The sequence below is a fragment of the Vigna angularis genome, chromosome 11 (genome assembly GCF_016808095.1).
Source record: "Vigna angularis cultivar LongXiaoDou No.4 chromosome 11, ASM1680809v1, whole genome shotgun sequence".
Lineage (NCBI taxonomy): Eukaryota > Viridiplantae > Streptophyta > Magnoliopsida > Fabales > Fabaceae > Vigna > Vigna angularis.
Window position 1 is genome coordinate 13,288,283 of NC_068980.1, and position 24,375 is coordinate 13,312,657.

At 37.4% G+C, this 24,375-nt stretch overlaps 2 protein-coding genes across 2 annotated transcripts; both read right to left on the reverse strand.

The window, feature by feature from the left end:
- Window positions 1-722: 722 nt before the first annotated feature.
- On the reverse strand, window positions 723-5,349 carry LOC108332372 (DEAD-box ATP-dependent RNA helicase 42). Its single transcript, XM_017567607.2, has 8 exons — window positions 4,627-5,349; window positions 3,665-3,710; window positions 3,270-3,319; window positions 2,458-2,499; window positions 2,082-2,195; window positions 1,616-1,694; window positions 1,445-1,516; window positions 723-1,356 (listed from the first exon to the last, which is right to left on the reverse strand). Exons 1-8 carry the CDS (start codon window positions 5,202-5,204, stop codon window positions 1,309-1,311), a joined length of 1,029 nt encoding a protein of 342 aa, XP_017423096.1. The 5' UTR covers window positions 5,205-5,349; the 3' UTR covers window positions 723-1,308.
- A 6,637-nt stretch (window positions 5,350-11,986) lies between these two features.
- On the reverse strand, window positions 11,987-12,754 carry LOC108332784 (uncharacterized). The gene has a single exon (XM_017568088.2). The coding sequence runs from the start codon at window positions 12,752-12,754 to the stop codon at window positions 11,987-11,989; it is 768 nt and encodes a 255-aa protein (XP_017423577.1).
- Between the last annotated feature and the right edge of the window lie 11,621 nt (window positions 12,755-24,375).

Here is a 24,375-nt window from a genome sequence, read left to right on the forward strand (position 1 = left end):
CAAACATTTGTTTCTCAAGTTAGAGGAAAATATTTTCCATTTTAAAAATGTTTTTGACGTGTTTTCTCTATTAATAATAAAAGCAAAAATGTTGAGTTAGTTTCTTCGGTTTTAGCAAAATGACCTAGACATCTGTTTCTCAAGTTAGGGAAAAATATTTTCCATTTTAAAAATGTTTTTGACTTGTTTTCTCTATTAATAATAAAAGCAAAAATGTTCAGTTAGTTTCTTCGGTTTTAGTAAAATGACCTAGATGTAAAAATGACCTAGATCAGACATCTGTTTCTCAAGTTAGCGGAAAATATTTTCCATTTTAAAAATGTTTTTGACGTGTTTTCTCTATTAATAATAAAAGACTGCCGGTATCTCAGTTACAGCAAAACTTGATATTGCAAGTGCAAATGTATTACTGATGGAAAGTAATAGTAATATCATCAATAGTGGCGCTAATACTAATAGTCATTGACAATAACAATTACAACGATACTAATAGTAAAACGAGTTGATAAGATGACTAGATAATTATAAAATATGTTTGTAATTAACTTAAAAATCATTCCAACTCCATTATTGCCAAATGCATTTTATTTAGAAATCACATTTAAATAATTCTCAACCTCCAATCGGGCCTTGGAAATCCAGTTTTGTTTAAATAGGAAGTTAATGTAAAAGCATTTTTAAATGAAAAAAAATGTTTTCAGAAACTTCAACATAATATAATATTTTGCCAACCAAAAAGCATCTTAGCTTTTCATTTTCAAACTGAATGATGGAAGCAGTATGCCATAACTATCAGTAGGTACAGAATACAACTGCACGTCTCAGGTTGCAACTTTTGTCCTTAATCTCTTCATATCCAGATTTCCTTCTCTCTATTTTCACTCAAACATGTGGTAATAAAAAATATCAGACAAGATCATTTGAAAAGATGAACGGTCAAATTGATATTTTACTGACGACTGTATCTATAGCAATAGTCAATTTCTGTATGTCCGAATGATCATGAGTGGTGGACAATGTTGAAGCCATGCACGCAGCTTGAACTACAATTTTTGAAAAGGTCACTGGTTGAAAAAGCATTACTCTTCAATTAGCAAAAGTGGTATAGAAGAGTCAGTAATAATAGTGAAAATTTACTCATCCATCGGAACATAACCATCCACGGCATGCTAACACCAGGTCAAAAGATAGATGTAGTTGGCACAAGAAAATCAATCCTTCGACAGGATCAATCATTACCCGGTCATGGCGATAGCATTATTTCTGCCCTACAAACCCAATTCTTCGTTTACAACAAGTAATGTCCAGCTATATGGCAGCATCAGGGTCCAACCTTCTCTGGATAGCAGCAGCAGCCTATAGTGATAAAACAGCAGCTAGTTTTAGCTGAGTCTTAAAAGCTAAAATCAGATCTCAAAATAGGAAATTATCATGTAATTCTGACCTCAAAGTTTCCGAGCTTGTACTGGTAAGCCATCTCCTCCCTAAGTTGAGCTTGCTCTTTCATTGCCTGCGCCTGTATATTATTGCATGCCAACATTACAAAAGAACCTTGCCATTAAAAAAATGACTAGATATCAAACTGTCATAAAAGCAATCCAGTATGAAACCCAACCATTCCAGTTTGCATGGAGTGCTTCAACGCCATCACTTGCTCTTCCTTGTGCTTTTCACGGGCTTGCAACAGTTCTTGCCTAAAATGGAATAAAAAATTATTTTAGCAGGGTGAAGCAATCTAGGTCAACATAGAAAATGATGGTTTCGTTTGTCATAGCTACATAAAAATAGCATAAAAAAGGAAATAACAAATGGAAGTAACGGTCATGGATAATAAATTAGGGATCATATTCAGACACAGTTTCAAGAAAGCTTCAGGTGGTGTACTATGGCATGATTTTGAAAAATGAAAAACTGCTTACCAAGAGAAAAAAGATATCCAAAACAGAAACTAGAAGACAGTATAGTGTTGCTTCTTAAAGAAAATAAATCAAATAACAGAAAATGCAGTAGTTTGTAAAGATAAAGGTTGCCAAAACAAATTTATGATTAAATACGTAAAAGCAGCATTTACAAAAGTACACCTGCGCTGTTCTTCATCGTTGAAAACAGTGCGCTCTGTTGCATTGACCTTCTTAAAACCCTTTTTCATCTCTTTTTCCATTTCTCGCCTGTAGTAAGCATCAAGATTATAGTACCTGCCACATTAAACCATCTGTTAAACCATATAGATACAAATATAAAATAAAAATTATTCATTCAAGATATCATATCCGTGTCATCATTGCAAAAATAAGGAGTTTGCATTGATGAGCACAGCATAGATAAATCAGAAGACAAAAATATTGCCAGATACCAAATAACAGGAATGTGGGCATATATTAGTTCTTATTTACAAAATTGAGAGCACAAAGGAATGCAGACTTAAATAAGCTCAACTGACACTCTGCAAGATCTTACTTCTTGGAAGGAAAAGTCCCTGTGTTGTGATCCTCCATGAATCTGCATATCAGGAATTATATTACATTTAAATAAACACATATACCCAACAAAAGAAAATTAACACAGTATTAAATGTAACAATTAAATAATTGGTTGGTCAATAAGTGCCATCAAGGGTAGTGAAAGAAATCGCTAAGAACATACTAGGACCCGTTTGCACTTATGGCATTGTTAACAGAATCTTAAGATTCAAGATTCGAATCTTACAATTCAATACATGAATCTCAAATGACTTTGAATCCTCCATACATGAATGAATCTGTGTAAAAACTTCATGTCACCAATACAATTCACACAATGATTAATATTTTTTACTTTTTCACCAATTCTTGTCAAATGAATTAAAAAGTAAGGTGAGCTTAAATTTTTAAATGGAAACGAATTTGAAAGAACACTTGTGCTCTTATCCTATAGGATTAAAAATGGTCACTCTCATTAAATGCATGTACTCTATTGAGTTATTTGATTGTTTTTTTCTCTTCTAAAATAAAGATGTTACAAACTTATATATAACTAAGTTGTTCTATCTGTTTATAGAATATTTTACGTTGAACACCATATATCATCTATATGATATATTTGACGTAATTTTTCATTGTACCTGAATCTTACGATTTGATACAAAACTATAATTCACAATTCAAAAAATAGCTTGGCAGTTCATTTAAATCTTGACTCGATAAGCTTGACTTATGATACAATGTTAATAGTAAACTCAACAGTCCAGGCCACTTTATATACTATTCCCCAAGTTTAGTTGCTTTACTTACTCTTTGAACATCTGTTTTTCTTCCCAATTGGACATATTCTCCAAATTCACCTGTTAAAATACCACAACAATTACAATATAGAATGTATATTAATATAATCACGACATGATATAAATTAAGACTCCAATACATGAAAAGGAAAAAAAATCTACATTTGCTTTTAACGGGGAGGAGTTTTTTGGTGAAATTGATCAAATCCAACAGGCTTTAAGGCAAGAGGCAAACATCATCTACTTAATATGAAGATCTGGTTTCTCAATGAAATAAAGACTACCACAAACTTAATTTGTGTGAAGAATATATAGATGATATTGCAAGAAAGTACAGAGGACCACCATGGAAGAATAAACATTATACATGTTTAGATTCCATATAGAAACTAAGTATATAATCACCTGCTTTACTTCGGCTAACCATGCAGTGAACTCTGGTCGTTTGGTCCTGTAATATTCATAGGTTTGTACCGTCACCCACAAAAATGGAATGGCAAGGTCATCATTTCATAATATATAAAAGGTAATTAACTAGTTATTAAATTCAAGCTACACTAAAAATGCAGGATCCTTATTTACTTCAACAAGGCCTTCATAACTCTACTACTTAATCATCTGCTTACAAGCTTTGGTAATTTGATACCACAGACATTTGAGTTGATAGTCTTGAGACAAATTGACGCTTCCAAAAGAAGAATAAAAGTGTGATCATACCATCCAGTAAACATGTTACCAATTTCACAATTTTTTTCCGTTAATTATCTTCTAAAGTCTAAACAGAGAAGTGCATGCTAAATGGTCATAAATATCAAGTACAAATTGCTATGCTTTCAACAATAACCCCTGTTAAGAAATTTCTGCTGCTGCTCCCCTACATTATGCAATATAAGAGAAACAATGTCACCTTTGCATATAGCAACATCTTCCTATATATCATAAGTTGTGGCATTGGCATGTTGCTGCCAAACTTCAAAATTGTAAAATCACTAAAAACTAGAAATCGTTACCAGGTGTTTATATTATAACCTACTGCCCATGAAATGAAATGAAATGTCTTGTGAAGATCATTTAAAATATGATAGTTGAGTTTTAATTTCTCTTGTAAGCAAATGAAATGAGAGATTCTATTGGAGCACGCTGGAATTTTGTAGATAAATTATTGTCTTTCTTATCGCTCGCCTTAATAATCTTACCAAGGTTCATACGAAACTACACCACTGATCAATTTGAAAACCTATAACTCTCGATCCAATCATCATTCAATCAAATTTAACTACGCATCCCGACAAACAATCATCCCTCACATTTCAATCAAGAATCGAACACAAAAATTAACAGATAATAAAAAGACATTAATCTCTTACCACATATCAGTTTCTCTAATAACCCCATACTTCCCCCAAGAATTCGTCACAGCTCCCTTCTTCCCTCTCTCCTCCCTCTCTTTCTTCTTTTTCTTCTTCTTCAACTTTTCCTTCTTCCTCCGCTCCTCCTCTTTCTCTCTCCTCCGCCTCTTCTTCTCTTTCTCTTTCCGCCTCCGCTTCCTCTCCCTCTCTTCCTCCTTCTCTCTCCTCCTCCTCTTCTCTCTCCTCCTGCGCTCCTCCTCACTTTCCGATTCCGAATACTCCGAATCCGAACCGGACCGCCCCGACTCGGACTCGGACTCCTCCGAACTGGAGCCTGAACCGGAACCGGAATCCGACTCGCTGCTGTATCGACGCCGCGATTTCCTCTTCTTCCGGTGCGGTCTGTCTCCGTCATCGGAATCCGAGCTTCCTCCTCGCGATTTTCTTGTCGAACTGCTGCGCCTTCTCTCGGTTTCCGAGTCTACCTCCGAATTTTCTCTCACTTTTTTGGAATCCCTTCGTGACGGAGCTTCGTCTTCTTTCTCTGAAGTCGTAACATTTTTCCGCAGAGCATCGTTTTCTTCATCTCTCGACATTTTTTTCGTTTGGTTGAGCTATGGGTTTTGCAGTGAGTTTAGTAATGGAAGAAACCCGAGGTGTTCTTTGGTGGATTCTGATCAAATGGGCTTGGGCAAAACCCCGATACTTATTTGCCCTGGATTATGTTTAAGGGCTTTTACTTCCTGCACCACAATTTCTTCGCACACCTCCCCAAATTTTCTAAATGATATTCTACGCTCTTATATTTCGAAAACTTTCTGCAACAAGTTTTCAAAAAAAAATTGGGAATAAGTTTTGAAAACGAGTTTTCAGAATGAGATTTATATGACGAGATTTTTAAAATAAAATTTTGAAAACACTTGAAATGTATTCTAAAATAAGTTTTTTAGAATAGGATTTCCAAAATAAAACTTTCTAGAATATATATATACTTTAAAATTGAGTTTTTCAAAATACCTCTACATGAACTATGTTTCAGAAAGTGCTTACCAAAACATATGAAATATGTTATGAAAAGAGATTTTCAGAATGAGTTTTTTTACCGTTGTTTCGGTTATTTGGGACTAAGTTACCAAATGCTTCCACAATTTGTACTCTTGTCTTCTTGCCGTCCGGTTATGCTCCAAGCCCTGTTGTTCACTCTTACCGTCTAGGGGAACCTGTCAAAGATTCTCCGATGTCAAAGTCAGTACGGAAACTGTTGGCGATTTAATGAGACAGTAATGAATGCGTAGTAAATGCAACTTGTCTACCTCTCACCTCTGACCTCTATTTATAGTTTTTGCTATGGGCTTGAGATTAGTGAAAAGTTAATCACGGCCCAAATCCAGCCCAATAGCTCTAATCCTGATTTACCTTAATCTTCGTTTTAACGACTAGGTTTACCAAGCGTTCGGGCATGAGCGACCATCCCTACGGTAACCCGGCCTTGCTTACCGAGCGGACGGTCTTGATACGCAGCTTGTGAGCTGAACTTCCCAACGAACAACCGTCCTCCAGAGCTGCTGGTAGTAAGAGGCGGACGAAATACCGGTGATTGACTAAGTTCCGGGGCTGCTCCTAGACCGGCCGGTCCATACGGTACACAAGCCCCCAAGCCCTAGTGCACGTAGTGAACGTTGGGTTTGAGACCGGATGGAATGCTGATCATGGTGCGCAGGGCGTCCGTCCCTCCATGATTGGGCTTGATGATTTACGGATTCTTTTTGGGCTGAATTTATTGGGCTTTCGCTTGCCGATATGCGTAATTTGGTTTGGGCGGGAAAACACGTGTCGTTTGTCGAGAGGCGGAAGTTGAAGCGGTTTCGCATCTGAACCGTTGATCGTGGTAGTTTTGAACGGTGAGGATGCCCTGACGGTTACGCTGGTTCTTCCTATAAATAGTGGGAGACGACGCTGTCATTTTCACTTTTCTCCTTTCGAATTTGCAGCATTCGTTCTTCTTCAGGTGATAAATGGCGGTTGTCCATGTTGAGTCTTCTTCGGAGTCGTCGGGCAGAGGCGACGGAAGGTCGGAGGGCGGTTATGGCGAGCATGATTCTTCTCCAAGCTCGGTGTCGTCTTCCTTCTTGGAAGAGCCTGCCCATTCTCCGGGGGCGGAACCTAGTTTTATAGAGGCGGATACGCGGGTTATCTACGGGATACCTATCCATCTTCTCAAAGGTGGTATTCCCGTGGATGGGTCGCCGTTAGAACCGGACGGCACTAGGAGGGTTATTCCGGGGTATGATTGGGCCCCTCACGATGCCAGCTTATTCGCGTCGGAGTATGCCATAAAAGAGGCGTTGTCCTGGAGAGTTGACCGGCTGTACATCGCCCGGGATGTAGAGGACTCCCGTTTGATTCGAGCGGGAGTCAGCTTGCAGAATGAGCGAGTCTACCAACCACCCTTCGCCCTCCTATCACTTCGGCCAGCCGGATGCCGGTCGCCCCTGCTGATCCGTCCCCCGCCCCGCCTGTCGTCGTGGTGGCTGGAGGGACTACTTCCGCGGTCCACGAGCCCGTCCAAAACCTAGCGACGGTGTTCGTGGACCCCTCCTCTAAGGCGGAAACTGCTTCAGTCGCACCCCTTGTGAGAAAAAGGAAGGAACACAGAGAGGGGGAGAAAGGGCACAAGGAGAAGGAAGGCTCATCGTCCCGATCGGCTTCCAAAAAGGCTCGTAAGGGGAAGGAAGGGTCTTCCTCTCGACCGCTGTCTGGCGGGGTGTTCAGTCCTGCATTTAATATGAGCGACCGGACAAACTTTCACATGAGTTCGTCACAACGGGCGCTGATCGAGCCGCTTTTTGAGGCGGAATTAACTAACGCCATGCTGGAAATGTCAACCCGGGAGGCTTCCTTGGCATGGTATCTAAGAGAGTTTGCTGACCGTCGAGGGATCGAAACCGTTCAGGCTGTGCTCCTTGTCGAGAAGAAAAACTTCGAGAGTCTCTAGACGACACTAGATCAAATGCTTCTAACTCACGACGATTATGATAAGAAGATCGATCAACTGGAGGCCGACCTAGAAAAGGCTAAGAAGGAGTTGGCCGACTCGACTGAGCGTTTGGACCTTGCCCGGAAGGACAATGACCGGCTGCAGGAGGAATGCGGCCAGCTAAAAGTGGTGGTCTCCCGTCAGAAGAAGTCAGAGGGCAGACTCCTTCAAGCGAGTCGTGCTCTGACGGACGATTTGGCTAAGGCCAAGGAGAAGATATCCGAGTTGGAGGCAGGTATCGTTTTTGAGCATGAGGAGGGTTTCAACAAAGCCCTCCGTCAAGCGTCCGTCCTAGCAGGGATCCAGGAGCCTTACGCCTTGGGCATTGATATCGAGAAAGATGTCTTTAACGGTGTCCTGGTTGACCTTAATGCTTCGGTTGTCGGGGATGATCCGCAAGAGACGCAGGACCCTCCCAGTGTTGGGGCCGTTGACCAGGGGACAGAGGTTGAGGTCGTTGATGAGGCGGCTGAGGATGGCCAGGGTTGAATGTTTTTTTCTTTTTACTTAGGGGTTTTTCTCATTTTTTGATGTCTTCATTCACGAGGCCGGCCACCGAACATTTCAATTAGTTTAGGTGTTGGGCGGACCGTCCCGCGTCAACTTTTTGTATACCCCTACAGATTAATATAATTTGCTTCTCCGATTTGCTTGCTTAATTAGGCGTTATTCATGTACTTTGATTTTTTGTAAATCTATAATTAATCGGACTATTTATCGACCGACTGAGCTGATAACGATTCCATTTGGAACTTTGTTCATTAACTTGGAGTTGGTAGATTCCGAGCGGCAGTGGTTCTTTGGTAAGAACTCTCCGTTCACCGCTCGGTCAAGTTGACAGTGGTTCCGTTTGGAACTCTCCGTTCATCAACTTGGAGTTTTTGTTTGATTCAACGTCTTATAGTAAGGCCTTTATCGTAGATATTTTTGCCAAAAGAGGGGAATGCCCTGTCATTGCATTAATCATTGAAAATGAAACGTGCAATTAAGGATATTAATAAACTAAAATAGAATTTTAAGTGGGTGGCATTCCAAGTATTTGGAATGGGGCGTCCGTCTGTATGTAGCAGCTGGTAGGCTCCATTTCCCAGTGTTTCCGCCACTTTAAACGGTCCTTCCCACTTGGCTGCCAATTTGTCATGCGTCACTGTCCGCCTTGCATCCCTCGTCTTTCTCCAAACTAGATCACCCTCCTAGAAGTTCCTGGGTCGGACTTTTATTTTCTTTCTACCATTCGTTTGCATGCTTCTGCTCTCAATGCCGCCCGATCCCTTCGCTCTTCCAAGGAGTCAAGTTCAACTCTTAGCTCTTCGTCGTTTAATTGAATATCCTTGATCTGGCGTCGTAATGAGGGCTCCCCCAACTCGATCGGTATCATGGCATCAGTACCATATGTTAAGTTGAAGGGAGTCTCGTCGGTCGTTACGTGTGGTGTGCAACGGTAAGCCCACAATACTTCCGAAAGCTCGTCGGCCCATGCTTCTTTCCTTTCGCTTAACCGCTTCTTCAGCTCGGCCACTATTGTTTTGTTCATGGCCTCCACCTGGTCGTTTGTTTGTGGGTGCTCCACCGAACTGGTGATGTGCTTAATTCCCAAGTTCTTGTAAAATTGGGCCAACTTTTTATCGATGAATTATCGGCTGTTGTCGGTGATGATCGTTCGAGGAAGACCGAACCGACACACTAATTTCCAGCAAAAGTTTTGAACTTGGGATGCCGTTATGGTTACCAGAGGTTCAGCCTCTACCCACTTGGTGAAATAATCTATTGTCACAAGGAGGAATTTCTTCTGCGCCCGGCCTGTTGGGAATGGTCCCACGATATCCATGCCCCATTGAGCGAAAGGCCAGGGTGATGTTATTGTATGTAAGGTGTTGGGTGGTGCGTGGGTGTTGTTGGCGTGGGCTTGGCAACTGAGGCACTTCTGGACGAACGTTCTAGCATCTTCTTCTACCGTCGGCCAATAATACCCCACCCTTAGTATCCGGGCCTTCAAAGTCCTACGACCGGTATGAAAACCACAGATGTTGTTATGGAGCTCGTCCATTACGTATCGGGCTTCCTCTTTTCGGAGAAATTTGAGGAGAGGGGTGGAAAATCCCCTCCGGTACAGGTCGTCCCCCACAATGAGGTAAAGAACGATCTTCTTAGAATCCGCCGGCTTAATCGATTGTCCAGCGTCTTGTTTGGTCATTAGCGCTCGGATCTCCGTTCGCCAATCTTCCGCCTCAATATTTAATACCGTCAAACATTCAACCGACGGCTACAACAAAACTTGGCGTATAATTATCGTCAATTGCCCCTTCTCTTTTCACGAACTTAACTTTGACAACATGTCTGCTCGGGTGTTATCTTCGCGAAGGATGTGCCGAATATCGATTTTGTCAAACAGCTTCGCCAGGGCTGTTGCTCGATGAAAATATCGAAGGAGTTGCCCCTCTTTTACCTGGAAATCGCCGTTCATTTGTCCCACGACGAGCTGGGAATCCGTCCGGCATATGACCTTCTGAGCCCCCATGTCTCTCGTCAGTTCGAGGCCGGCCACCAGGGCTTCGTATTCCGCCTGGTTGTTGGACACCTTGAACTTAAAGATCAAGGAGTGCTCCAATAAGAACCCGTTCGGGCCCTCCGGGACTATGCCCGCCCCGCTTATCATTCTTCCGGACACGCCATCGACGTACAGTTTCACCTCATCGTGGATCGTGTGGGGTAACTCCGCTGCAAAATCAGCCAAATGTTGGCCTTTGATCGATCCCCTCAGTTCGTAGCGCAGGCCGAATTTCAATAGTTCAACCGCCCAAGCCACCATGCGCCCCGCCAGGTCCGGTTTCCTAAGGATTTTGGAGATTGGAAAATCGATCCTGACAACCACCTGGTGGCTCTGGAAGTATGGCCAGAGCCTCCTGGACGCGTTCAGGAAAGTCAAGGCGACCTTTTCCACTTACTGATATCGAGTCTCGGCGTCTTGAAGGGTGCGGCTGATGAAGTATACGAGTTTGGGCTCGGGTCGCTCTTGCATTAATACCGCGCTGACCGCCGACTCAGACACGCTTAAGAAGACTTGTAAATCTTCGCTTGGCATTGGACGGTTCATCATCGGCAGATTCATCAGGATGGTTTTGACGTCCTTGAAAGCTTGTTCACACTCCGTATCCCACTCGACCGTGGGCCCCTTCCTTATCTTTCGAAGCACCGGTTTGATTTTCTCAGCCAGTCTCGGGATGAATCGGGACAATACGGTGAGTCGTTCGACCAAGCTTTGGATCTCCTTAAGCGTGGCTAGACTTTGCATTTCTATTACGATCGTGCATTTGTCTGGGTTGACTTCAATACCCTGGGCCGTGAGCATGAAACCGAGGAATTTCCCAGCGGTAACCCCAAAGGTGCAGTTGGCCGGGTTAAGCCGCATCCCGTACTTTCTCACCTGCCGGAATACCTCTTCCAAGTCCTTCACATGACTTTTTCCGTTCGGTGAGCGGACGACCATGTCATCTACATATACGTCCATGCACCGACCGATCTGTTCCGCGAAGATTCTATCCATTAGGCGCTGATAGGTGGCTTCGGCGTTGTTCAAGCCGAAGGGCATAACTTCGTAACAGAAGTTCGCCTTCTCAGTGATGAAAGTCGTTTTCTCTCTGTCCGGTCCGTACATGGGTATTTGGTTGTATCCTGAATAAGCATCTAGGAAGCTCAACATCCTATGACTAGAGGCGCCATCCACCAACGCGTCTATGCTCGGCAAAGGATGAGAATCTTTGGGACAAGCTTTATTGAGGTCGGTATAATCAGTGCACATGCGCCATTTTCCACTTGCCTTTTTTACCATTACCACGTTGGCGAGCCAAGTGGTGTACGTCACTTCCTTGACAAATCCGGCCTCCCTTAACTTTCAAACCTCTTCTTCTATGGCTTTCTTTTTTTCTTCGCCCATCCGTCGCTTCTTCTGCGCCACCGACCGAGCTTCTTTAAACAGTGGCAGTTTATGTGACATGACCGAGGGGTGGATCCCCGGCATATCGGCGGTTGTTCACGCGAACAAGTTACGATTTTTCCATAGGACGGAGCGAATTTCTTGCTCCAAACTGGGCTCTAGTCCCCGAGCCATGATGGTGATCTAGGAAGCTTCCTTCCTTATAAACATTGGCTGCGTCTCCCCAAGGGGCTCCTACCGATCCTCCGTATTCATCCTTGGGTCAAGGTCGGCCATAGCCACCTCTGAACCACCCGTCCTTCTTTTCACCGGGCGGGTGTGAAGCTTCAAACCCGCGACATAGCATTCCCTAGCCGTCTTTTGGTTCGCCTGGACGATACAGATCGTACCTTTGTTCGAGGGATACTTCATCGTGAGGTGGGGGTTGATACAATTGCTCCAAAGGCGTTCAGACACGGACGACCCAGTAGTACGTTGTAGGAAGTGTTAGCCTCCACCAGCAAGTATCTTACCCTCTTCTCCTCGCTGCTCCGACCGATTCCCAGTCTTGTACGCAAATCTACATATCCCCTGGTGTCGACCGTCTCGCCTGCAAATCCCACAATCTGTTTGTTATATGGGACGATCAGGTCTTCTGATATGTCCATTTGCTGGAAGGTTTTCCAATAGAGGATGTTCACCGAGCTCCCTTGATCCACCAATACCTTGCTCATGCTGTACCGGGCGATTTCCACCGTTATGACCATTGGATCCTCCTGGTCGGGATCAGGGGCGTGAAAGTCTTCATCTGAAAACATAATGGGGGGCATCGTCCGCTGGGGTTTGTCCACCGAGTGAATAGATTGTAACGCCCGCACATGACGCTTCTGGGCGGATGAAGAAGATCCCCCGCCGGCGAAACCGGCATATATTGTATTGATGTGTCCTCGTAGAGGACGGTTGTGGCTTCTGCTGCGACTTCTGCTTCGTCGCCTTTCTGACCGGGAACGGTCGACCTGATTGCTTCTGATCCTTCCATGCCTCTCGGGTTTCCTAGAGCTGGATAGTCTTGGACTGGGTCGGTCTGTGGACGTGTGGGGACGGTCAACCCGCTCATACTTTTTCAATTGCCTTGCACGGATTAGTTCCTCAATTTTGTCCTTCAGGGTTACACATTCTTTTGCAGTGTGGCCCATGTTCTTGTGGTACATGCAATGTTTATTTCCATCCGTCCCTAGCAGAGTGGGTTGCTTCTTAGGATTCAGAATCAGTTTCGCGCTTAACGCTTCCCAGAAAATCTTCTCCCGGGGGGCGTTCAAAGGGGTGTATTGTTGGAATCTAGGTCCCCGGGGTGGTTCTCTCTGTCTGAACCCCCCAGGCTTCCCACCTTGACTGCCCGACTTTCCCCCGTCCGTCCTCTCTTCCTTGTTTTCCTAGCTCTCCTTCTTATATGATAGCTTCATCTCTTCTACCCTTATCTCGTCCGCCGCCTTCTCCCTCAGTTCTTCCATGGTTTTGGGGGCCCATCGACAGACGCTGTCTTTAAACGGTCCAGGTTTGAGGACGGGAAGGATGTAATGTAGGGACAGTTTCGGGCTTAAGCCCTTCACTCGTACGGTCTACTGATAGCGATCCATGAACGCTCTCAACGTTTCTTCCTTTCCTTGCTTCAAGGTGACCAACTCAAAGACGGTCAGGTCTTGAGTACTATAGGCCGGCAAAGTTCTCAATGGAATTGGAAGGGAGCGAGTTAAACCACTCAAGCGCCTCCCCTTTCAGCGATAATGAGAACGCTCGGCACCAAATGGCGTCGTTGCCTGTCCGAAACACCATCGCGTTCGAAAAGGTTTTGATGTGGGCCTCAGGGTCCGTAGTCCCGTCGTATATTATATATATATATGAATTGATTTCTATAGAGACTGTTACTATGGACTCATTGCCGACTGAACGATAAAGGTGTAGGAGAGCCTCTACGTTACTTTGGGCTCATACACTACCGATTGGTTAGGATGACATACGACCCTAAGGAACCGAACAATCAACGTGCAGGAAATAATCTCTCAGTCGTTCAGTCCCGACAACCGTTGAGCAGAGTTAATGCACAAATAAATGTGATAACGACTACTGTTAAACAGTTAAGGTTTGCATTAATAATCATTAAGAGGTAAATTAATTGGTCAGATTCCTTTAAACTCTATAAATAAGGGTTTAGGTTTGAGGTAAACTCACGTTTTACTCACTACTAAATTATAAAACTACAGAGAAAAATTCTGACTTGAGCGTCGGAGTGTCTTCTACAGGTCATCCCCACTCGGTGTTCGGTTAACTAGAACTGGGAGAAGCAGGACGCTCAGCTGTGACATGAGGACACTCGGCAGCGACAGGAGGACGTTCGAAGGAGATCCTCGTCCCATTTCAGCAAAAACAAAGACAATTATGTTATGTGAATGTAACTAGTGTTAAATACTCAATATAATATTTAGAAAACGGTCTAATATAATAAATGTTTGCATAATTCTTGCATTATGAGTAGATATTGAATACTTAAAATAATTTTGTCATATTAATTATTTGTTTTCACATATTATTTCTTACTGAATTAGTATACTAAGCTATTATTTTATTTATTTTGTAAACTATTGTACTAAATTCTTGTTTTACGTATTTTACAATACAGTCTCCTGGGGACGACCATCCACTTTCTACCGAACGGTCTCCAGAAGTTGACCGAGCACTTTCTACCGAACGGTCTCCTAAGGTGGACCGACCATCCAGACCGAATGGCTTATCCCAAGCCGAACGATTCCTCTTCGGCCGCCACCAGGCCTACGACCCTGGCCGACCACATGGTCCAGACCGAACGACTATTCCTAGGCCGAACGGTTCCCCCTTAGGCCACCACTAGGCCAACCACCCATACTGATTGACCGTCTTGGCCGACCAACCACTAGGTCGATCGCATGGTTAGATTATAAACAGTAATAGCTCATTAAAGCCCCTAATGAAGATTAAGGCATGATTGGGCCATCATCAGGCCCATAAAAGGTAAAATCCCATTACAATAAGTATAAATAAAGGTCTCAGGTATGACTTCAGACCAGGTTGCATAATACATGCTCTACTTGCTATAATAACCACTCGGTCACTTTACTGACTTGAGCGTCGGAGTGCCTTTGACAGGTGCCCGCCCGCCCTGCTTGGAGAAGGAGGAAGACGACCACCTGGAGTGCATGGAGAAAAGCCCGCTCGGTTTTCAACCTAGAGCATGGAGTAGCGTCCGTCCGCCCCAAGCCCCGTCCGATCCGTAGTGTCTACAGCGTTCGTCCGCCCAGTCTTTAGCATCCGCTAGTCATCGATACTATTAGGAGTATTTTAGTAGGGTCACACCAAGCCCGATCGAAACACGCATGTTTTTTTTACCAATTATAATTATGTGTTTCAATATGAGAGCATATATATTTGAGATAACTTAGTAATCAAAAGTAAAGATAGGTTTCACAGTTGTGTGTGTAAGAAAAGTTAATAATGCAGCTCATACTTTTGGTGGGATATATCAGATAACCATCAAATTTGTGATTTCAGTGACATTTATATTGAAATCTTTACATGCTATACCTAGAATATCATGATTTAAACTTTTTAGTCAACTTTATCATCTTAGTATAGTATATACAGGTATTTATAGATAAAATACGTGATAAATAGTTGATATTTATAAGTATTTATTATTTTTATAATTTTATTTTAAAAATTTATAAAATCTATTGTTTTCAATATATGAGGGTATTGTAGGTATTCGCGGGTTTTAAAATACTCACATGTATTTTTTAAATAAGTATCTACATAGCAGGCGAGTAACATGTGATTTTTTTTTGTTGCGGATCAAGTAACGGGTAGACACTATCCGTGTTTGATCCGATCTGTTATTATCGTTGTTCTCATCCGTATTAATGCTTTGATTTAGAATAAAATTGTAAAAATTATTTTCATAAAGTATATATTAAAACTTAAATTAGGTAATTAATTTTTTTTTATTTAAATTTCATAAATATTTACCATAAATAATCGTAATGATATAGAGCTATAATTTAATTATTGCATTAATAAAGTTAATTATTATATATATATATATATATATATATATATATATATATATATATATATATACACACACACAGTGGCTTCACTATCTTCTTCAGGATCTTCAGGTTCAGTCTATTGCTACCGCAGTCCTCTATTGTGACAACAACTCTACAAGGCACATCGCTCACAACTAGAGCTTCCATGAGCGGACCAAACACATAGAGTTGGATTGTCATGTGGTACGTGAGAAGATTCAAGCTCAACTTTCGCGTCTCCTTCCTGTTCGTTCCGAAGAACAACTCGCTGATGTATTAACCAAATTTCCTCACCGCACACGTTTTAAAACTATCATTTCTAAGTTTGGATTAATGAATATTCACCTTCCAGCTTGAGGGATGGGTATTGTGGTTTCGGTTTTTCTAGTTGTTAGATTTTAGGTTTATAACTGTTTTCGGTTAGGGATTTATGAATCCCGATTTTCTCTTCTCATCTTGCAGGAACCCTATAAATATTCAGGGTTTCCCTTCTCTCGTTTGTAATAAAAATAATATGCAATATACAGATTTTTCACAATGATTAAAAGCTTTCTTACCTCGTAATGAACCCAGCAACACAATCGGTGCTTTTCCTTTTCTTTTTCCAAACGTCGCCCTTCGGTGCTGCCATGGAGTCTTCACGCATGTGCTCTCGTTCGCTGATCAGCCAAGTGTGCCTTTCTGCAGAGGTCTTTTGATTCTAGAAGACTCCAGCGCATCTTTTGGCTATTGAGTTGTGGGCCTCCTCACTTTAGGCTCCTGTCTTTAAGCAAGCATTGGGCCTTGTTGATTTTAATATATATATATATATATATATATATATATATATATATATATATATATATATATATATATATATATATATATATATATATATAAGTGACACATTCAGTTTTCATTGGGTAATGTCTCATTTTAATAGTGTAAAACTATTAAAAATATTACAAAGAATATAACTAATAAGAAGACATATATATTTCTTAAGAATAAGGTTTACACCTGATTAATGAAAACCTAACTACGTCGCTACTTCATCCTCACCCTATGTTGGATCAATTGAAAGGATATTTCCCTAAGCTCACACTATTTAAAGGGATCATTGCAAAAGAGAAAACAAACACACATAGATAGACAAAAATAAAGGGTAAACTAATATAAAAAAAAATAAAACACGGAATTCATAAACTATTATATATTATATTTTACTTTCAAACTTAAGCACAACACCTAAACATATTATAAGACTTAAACATCGAGATACATGCATTATTGTTGAGCTATGGCGGGTTGTGCACTTTTAGTGGTGAAACAATTGGCCTACCCCAAGCTACAACACAAGGTTAGTCTGCTAAACAACGCCTTAGACCAAGGTAAAACCCTATACTAGGATACCCTAACTTACTCTCACCACAGGCCTCACCCTTCTCTAGTGGATAATGGATGACCATTAGAATGTCAGGATAACCCCCAAGACTGAGCTTCTACAATAATACATACACTACTGGAAACAACCATAAAGAATTTTCCCTTGGAACTCTCTCTTCAAACCATAGTTGACCACATACATAACCTTATGCATAAACCATCATATTCATCCACCATAAACATATACATAAACATGTTCACAAACCATAAATATCCATTTAATCAAATCAATTAAGTATAAAAATATTATAAATTAGCTTACCCAAGGAATCCAAAGCAAAGAAAAGGAAACAAAGTACCCAATAAAATTTTAATTTTTATAAGATAATCGATTATCACACCTGATAATCGATTATTCTTGAGAAAATTCATGCAATAACGATTTTTTGACTGAAATAATTAATTATCAAGTAAGACAATTGACTATTCCAAAGATTTTTGAAGATAAAATGACATTTTGACTGAAATAATCGATTATCAAATAAGATAATCGATTATTCCTGTTGATTTTGATATTAACATAATTTTTCTGGTTTGGTTGCACCTAAGACTTGTCCAAATGACCAAAATTAGTATCTTTGATCCTATAATTGATTTAAGAACATGTTTATACTCAAAAGAAGATACCATTTGATCTTTTGGCCAGAATTTAGTTTCACCAATTCATACCAACCCTCCTAAAGCTAAGATATCAGATTTGACACATTACCAACCATATTTCTATGAACTAAAAGTCCAAACAAATTTTTAAAAGCCTAGAAATAGATATTAAACTTCAGGTTTTCCCATCTAACCCTTATCTCAAGATCTTGCCTATAAAAACCCCCTTTTTAGACTAAAACTAACCTATAACTCTACCTTTTTCTACTTTCCAATTCAACATCAGATTTTTGTTTAACCAAGGTTCTAGACAAGTTTTAAATGGCCTAAAAACATATCCTAAATATCAATTATCTCTCTGAAGTCGCTCCTCTAGAAATTCACCTATAAAAACCGCAAATTAATTCAATAACCAGTCCAACAACACTCCCTTTTTACTACTTTAAGTTCTGCACCAGTTTTTCTATCTAATTAAACTCCAATTAGCAGCATCAAAGTCCAAACAATTATCAATTCACAAGCATACATAGTTATATTCATCAATATGAAAACCTTCAATCATCAACACACAAACATCACTCAACAATCATCTCAATTTCAATTGATAACATATTCAACCAAACATCATTCTCACAACCTAGCAAACATACATTCACACTTCTTAACACAAAATAAAGCAAATATTAGTTTCCCTTACCTAGTGGAAAGCTTTAATAGGTCTACTAGCCCAAAAACTCTGCCTCAACTCAAATAGCTCTAACGGTACCTACAAACCACTTAATTATGATCAAGATAGGTCCTTAGGACCACTGATCGACAATGAACTAGAAAAAGATGTTGGATGATACATGTGGTAAGACTACTTGCATGTGTCTTAAATAGTAAATCAAAGCAAAAATGAGTAAAAACTAATTTACACTATAGAAAAATCTGACCAGATGATGTTGTAGACTTCATTGCCGTGATTATCTAAGCATATCCTGATTGTAAAAAAGATAACTCAAGAGCTAACAATCTTAGAGAGAAGGGAGATGAAGTCTAGAGAATATTTTCTAAAGAGATAGTAAGTGTTTTAGATGATAAGATGCAATATAAAATTCTATCTATTTTATCAAATTATTTTAAATTAAAATAGTCTAGTCTCATTAATATAAAACATTTGTCAACTCTAATACTTTATTTTCTAAGTTCTTACCCATTAAATTTAAATTAATTGTTAAAATATTATATCGGATTAATATTTATTCATGGAAAATGGTTTTTAGTTTAATTTCATAGTTGATTAGTAACAATTCATGTTTCAATTAGTATACCATTACTTTTATTTAAGTACTTTAAAATACAGTGAATATTTTCTCAACAAAAAAATACTTTGTTTGAAAATAAATAGGATCAACTGATTTATAAGACGATCCTCAAATCCGTCATAAAAATGTATTCTCCTTTAATATTTACACTTATTTACATATTTAATGAAGAAAAGATTATTTATTTGTGATTTATAAATAAATGTCACATCCTTATGCCTAAAAAAGAAACACAACGACAGATGGTGATTTATTTAATCATAAAGGAAAAAATTATTTATTTATGATTTAACAATAAATATCGCCTCCTTATGTCTAGAAAGGAAGCGCAACTCACAAAATTGGTGGGTCAAATATGGAAAGGAAATTCGAATATGATTGAAGAGACAGCGCATAAATTAGAGAAGCACGTGTTCAATGGAAGCCACTGAAGACATGCATAGATAAACTTACATTTTGCGTTTACATTTATTAGGATAGAAATAGAATATACTTTTATTTTTTCAATTTTTAATATACAAGTTAGCCTTTTTTTTATTCAAATACAGATAGTTAATATTTAATTATTTAAAATATGACGTTCAAATATTAATTTTAGTTTTACGTGAAATATTATCATTTGCACAATAATGACATTATTTGTTTATTTTAAGACAATTGAAAATATACTAATATTTGTATATAAACATTAGATTCTTGTATAACACATTAAATAAAAAAAGAACTGTGATGATTGAATCCACCACACTTAAGAGTGAGTTTATTTATAGAATGAATTTAAGAAAGAAGGAATAATGGATTTACAAAAATTTGCAAGTAAATTAAATTAAATGTTTTTTTTAAAAGATTTGAAAGTGAGTAAGAATGAATTAGAAAAGAAGTATATGAAAATTAGTGTATGGTGACAGATAAAAAAAAATAATTTTAATTAATAAAAAATAAAAATTATCAAAATATTTTTAATGGTAAAATAATATAAAAAAAAATTTAAGAATAATATATTTTAATAAAGAATTAATACAATATATTTTAAAAAAATTAAGTTTAATATAATATATTTAATAAATAATTAATACAATATATTTAAATAAAAATTTCAACTCTTTTTGTAATTTTAATTTCAATTTCATTTTTTCATAATAAATCTTCTTAATAAAACTAAGTTTATTATTTTTGTAAAACAATTATTAAATTTAAATACATAATTAAAAGAAAAAATTGTACTAATAATCTGAATCAAATTTTTTGATGAAAAATAATCTTGTCATCTTGACCAGATAAAATAGAGAAAATGTAAGAATACATAACTTTATTATTATAATTATTTGATAGTATTATTATTATTACTATTATTATTATTATTTTACTATATTATTATTATTAATTAAATTAATAAATGAATTTCTTAGTTTAGTTAGAATCGATTTTTTCTTTATTAGAATTAAATACATCATGATGTATATGCATTTTTTTTAAGATAGATATAAGAAGGTATGGGTTTTGCAGAGACAAAATTGACTTTTTAAGGATGAATACTATCCAATTCTTCAAATATATATAACGATGATGGAATTAACGGTGTGATGGATTATTTATGAGATATTATTGAAAATAATTCATAAAAGAAATATGAATGTGTCAGAAAATAAAATAGTAACATGTTCCAAACTTTAAATTTCAATCAATTTTCTCTTTTATATTTGATGTAATACTTTAAATTTATTGTTCAATTTTTTAACCATTACAATATACCATCTTTAATTGAATTCATAATATATTACTGAAAGAATAATTTAAGAGAGAATAAAGTACTGCAACCGACACAGATAATATGTCTTTTTTTCATTTGCATGAAGAGACTATGAAGCATACCATGTATTCAAGAATTACACCCAGAAAAAATGAATCATAAAAATTATACGATTTCATCTCATGGCCTTATTCTCATAACAGTTTAATCATTCAACTAAGAATCAAATCTCTACTCAAAAATATGTTTTTATTGGCCCAAAATAGAAGATGATATTTGACTTAATTACTTCAATATATGTATTAAATACTAAAGATTTTATCCCAGTTATACTATCTTACATCTCCAAAAAAATATGTTGTCACAAAGCAAATAAATTAGAACTAATTTTATCCCAGTTATACTATCTTACATCTCCAAAAAAAAAATATGTTTTCACAAAGCAAATAAATTAGAACTAATGTTTTTTTCAAGTAGATAAACTTTTTTATAAAATTAAATATATTTTTAGTTTCTATTTAAATATAACATTAGAATTTGTCTCTATCCTAAACTTTGATACAATTTTGTATCAAAATTTTAAAAATAAATAGATATAGTTTGGAGTAGAGGTGTCAATTTGACCCATGACCCCGGGGCTAGTCCTAACCCACTCTTGAAAAAGCCTTCTCTTAAGAAGCCCCTCAAATGGGGACAAAAAAAAAGCCCCAACCCCCAAAGCCCCCTCTTAAGGGGGTTAGGGTCAGGGTTAAGGTGGGTTTAGCCCACTAAATTTTTTTTTGAAACTAAACTTCAACATTCTTAATAGTAACTATTAAAAGTACTAAATTTTATATTCATGTAATTGATTTCTTATTTCAAATTATTAAATAAAAATAATTAATTATAGTATAATAGAATATTTAATATTCAAAATAACCACTTTTTTAAATAATTAAAAACAATTGCAAACCACACACTTAATTTTATACAACTAAATAGTATTACAAATTTATTTTACTGAAATATTATAAAAATGCTTTATTTTGTTGTCAATTTTAATTAAATTATGTCTTATGTTGCAAACACCAATTATTAGAAAATTATATATAATTAGTAATATCAAAATAACCCCAAAGAGAGATAATAACATATTAATTTGATTTAATATTTGCACTGCTTTTACAGTTCTTAAAAGGAATTACTGTTTTGTTTCCTCGACTTCTAAAATATCACTCAATCTGCTTTTAATTATTTAAAATTAAAATAATTCAAAAATTTATTATCTAAATTTTTTTGATCAAAAATAGTATTAATATTTTATGTGTAAATTAAACTTATGTTTTATTTTGTTTCTTTCTCACTGATAATCTTTTCTCAAAATCACCATAAGATATATTATAAAAAGAAAGTTAATTTCTTAAAAATTTATAAAAAAATGAAAATTTTAAATAGACCTAAAGTACTAAAGAATGACAAATGCTATAGTGTTTCAATTCTTTAACTAACACATTAAATAATTTATTTTTAACTTTCAATTAGAACACATAACATAAATGTATGTTAATTATGTTTATATTTATGTTTATGACATTTAAAATGTAAACATTTTGAGTGAGTAGTACGACGATATTGAATTCTATGGGCGAATACAACTTCAGGTGCACAAGATTTATGAGTTTTTTCTTTTTATTTATTATTTTTGTTATGAACATGATTTGTTGAGTATAAAATGAAAAAGAAAATCATTTATATTTAATTTTTTTTTCAATATCTTTGAAAATAAAGAAGCCTATTTATTTTAAATTAAGAGCTTCAATTAGAGAAAACCTTCTCTTAAATTTCAATTAGGATAATTTTAGATAAAAAGTTAATTTCTTACTTATAACTTAAAAAAAAAGTGAAATTAAATATTTAAATTTCAAATTTATAAAATGATCCTTTAATTATATACTTAGAGAATCTAACTCAATAAATATTGTGATTTTGCTTTTGCTTCTTGATTTTAGAACTCTCCTCTTATAAAAATTTCAATTTATTTTCTATAGTAACTATTTTTGTAACAAATTAGGAGTTAATTATATTTTTTTCTTGTATTCAAAATTAACATTTTTTTCTAAAAAAAGGCCCATGGGTTGGCCCTGGCCCACAAGGCTTTTGAAGATATTTTGGTCCTGTGGATTTTTTTGACCCCAAACCACGTGGGTTAGGACCAAACCATATAAGGAGGGTCAAATTGACAGGTCTAGTTTGGAGACAATATCCACTAATTTTCAATATTTCAGAAACTATATCAAAGTTTGAAGATCAAAATATAAGAAAATGGACTTATTATTTTCACAAATTTGACCGGTTGGTTGTATTTTCCTTTCTGCCAAACATTCATAGACATATAAGCTCACACAAAGAAAGTAAATTATAAACTCAATTATTTGGATATATGCATTGAGTTTAGATTCATTAGAGATAGATACTTGTGGTAGTCTTTACTGCTCGACAAAGTCATTGTCAATGGGTTTACCTTACCACACCTAAGGTTAGTCCTCTCATCGTCATAGGCCATGTAAAACCCTTTCCTAGTCCTACGACCTAACCAATTCTACTTTACCTGAGTATGAATGATTAACAGAGTATCAAGATAACTCCATTCTTGAATCCATACAATGATGCATATCTAAACAATTATATTAAATGAGAATTTTCCCTATGGAATTCCTTACAGTACATAAATTCATATATTTACTAAAACCTTTGGAAAATCAACATTATCAACCATTAAAAAGATCAAAACTAGCAAACTTGTGTAACAAAACCAACAATAGAGACTAGCGTCCGACAATACCCATGGTATGAGTGCCAGCGTGATAGGGGTTTACAGTCCATTGAGTTCCCAACAGCCTAGACTAACGCCCAACACTAAAGAACCCTAGAGCTCTCTATGATGAGCGAGCCCAATGGTGCAACCTAGCTCATAAGTTAGAGACCACCAGAACTCCCTGAAATAATGGCACCCAATAGTACAAACTGTCGCCCAGTGCCCTAGCACAAAGTTGCTTTATGACTTTAAATTTAATAATGGCAACCATTTCCCCTTAGTTTCGTCTGGCGCCATGATAACAAAGTTATGAATGACAAAGTTTTAGCTTACTCAACTACACAAATAGGTACTTTTCACTCTTCCCTTAATTTTATTTGTTTCATAAATACTTTCAAACTAGCATCAATTTGTTTAATTTCTATAAGGATCATCACGTTTGTGTCGTACACTAGGCTGAAAGGAGTTTCTTTAATTAGTAGTTGACTACAGTGTGCAATGATACACCTATAATACTTTTAACAATTCATTTGGCCGTCTACCATTAGCCGAATCTAGTATCTTCTTCAATTCAACTAGGATGACCTTGTTAGCGGCCTCAACCTCGATCTACCGAGCTGGTTATGCGCTTTGTGTCGAGTCCCTATAAAACTTAGCTAACTCCTTGTCTATAAATGGGAATACATTATCACGAGATGGTAGTATTGCAATAGAACTAGATCTTTCACTTGATAAGCTTGTGAGGTGGCTCACGGTGAGACGCGAGTCCTTTCGACATATTACACGACTTACCCCAACTTCCTTTGCTAGGACGATTATGATG

Bases quoted from the DNA above. Each gene is read 5' to 3' on its own strand.
- LOC108332784 (XM_017568088.2), bottom strand. From the start codon at position 12,754: ATGGGCCACACTGCAAAAGAATGTGTAACCCTGAAGGACAAAATTGAG.
- LOC108332372 (XM_017567607.2), bottom strand. From the start codon at position 5,204: ATGTCGAGAGATGAAGAAAACGATGCTCTGCGGAAAAATGTTACGACT. The intron at 2,196-2,457 runs GTAAGATCTTGC...TTAATGTGGCAG, and splicing joins GGGACTTTTCCTTCCAAGAA to GTACTATAATCTTGATGCTT. The intron at 1,695-2,081 runs GTGTACTTTTGT...ATTCCATTTTAG, and splicing joins AACGATGAAGAACAGCGCAG to GCAAGAACTGTTGCAAGCCC.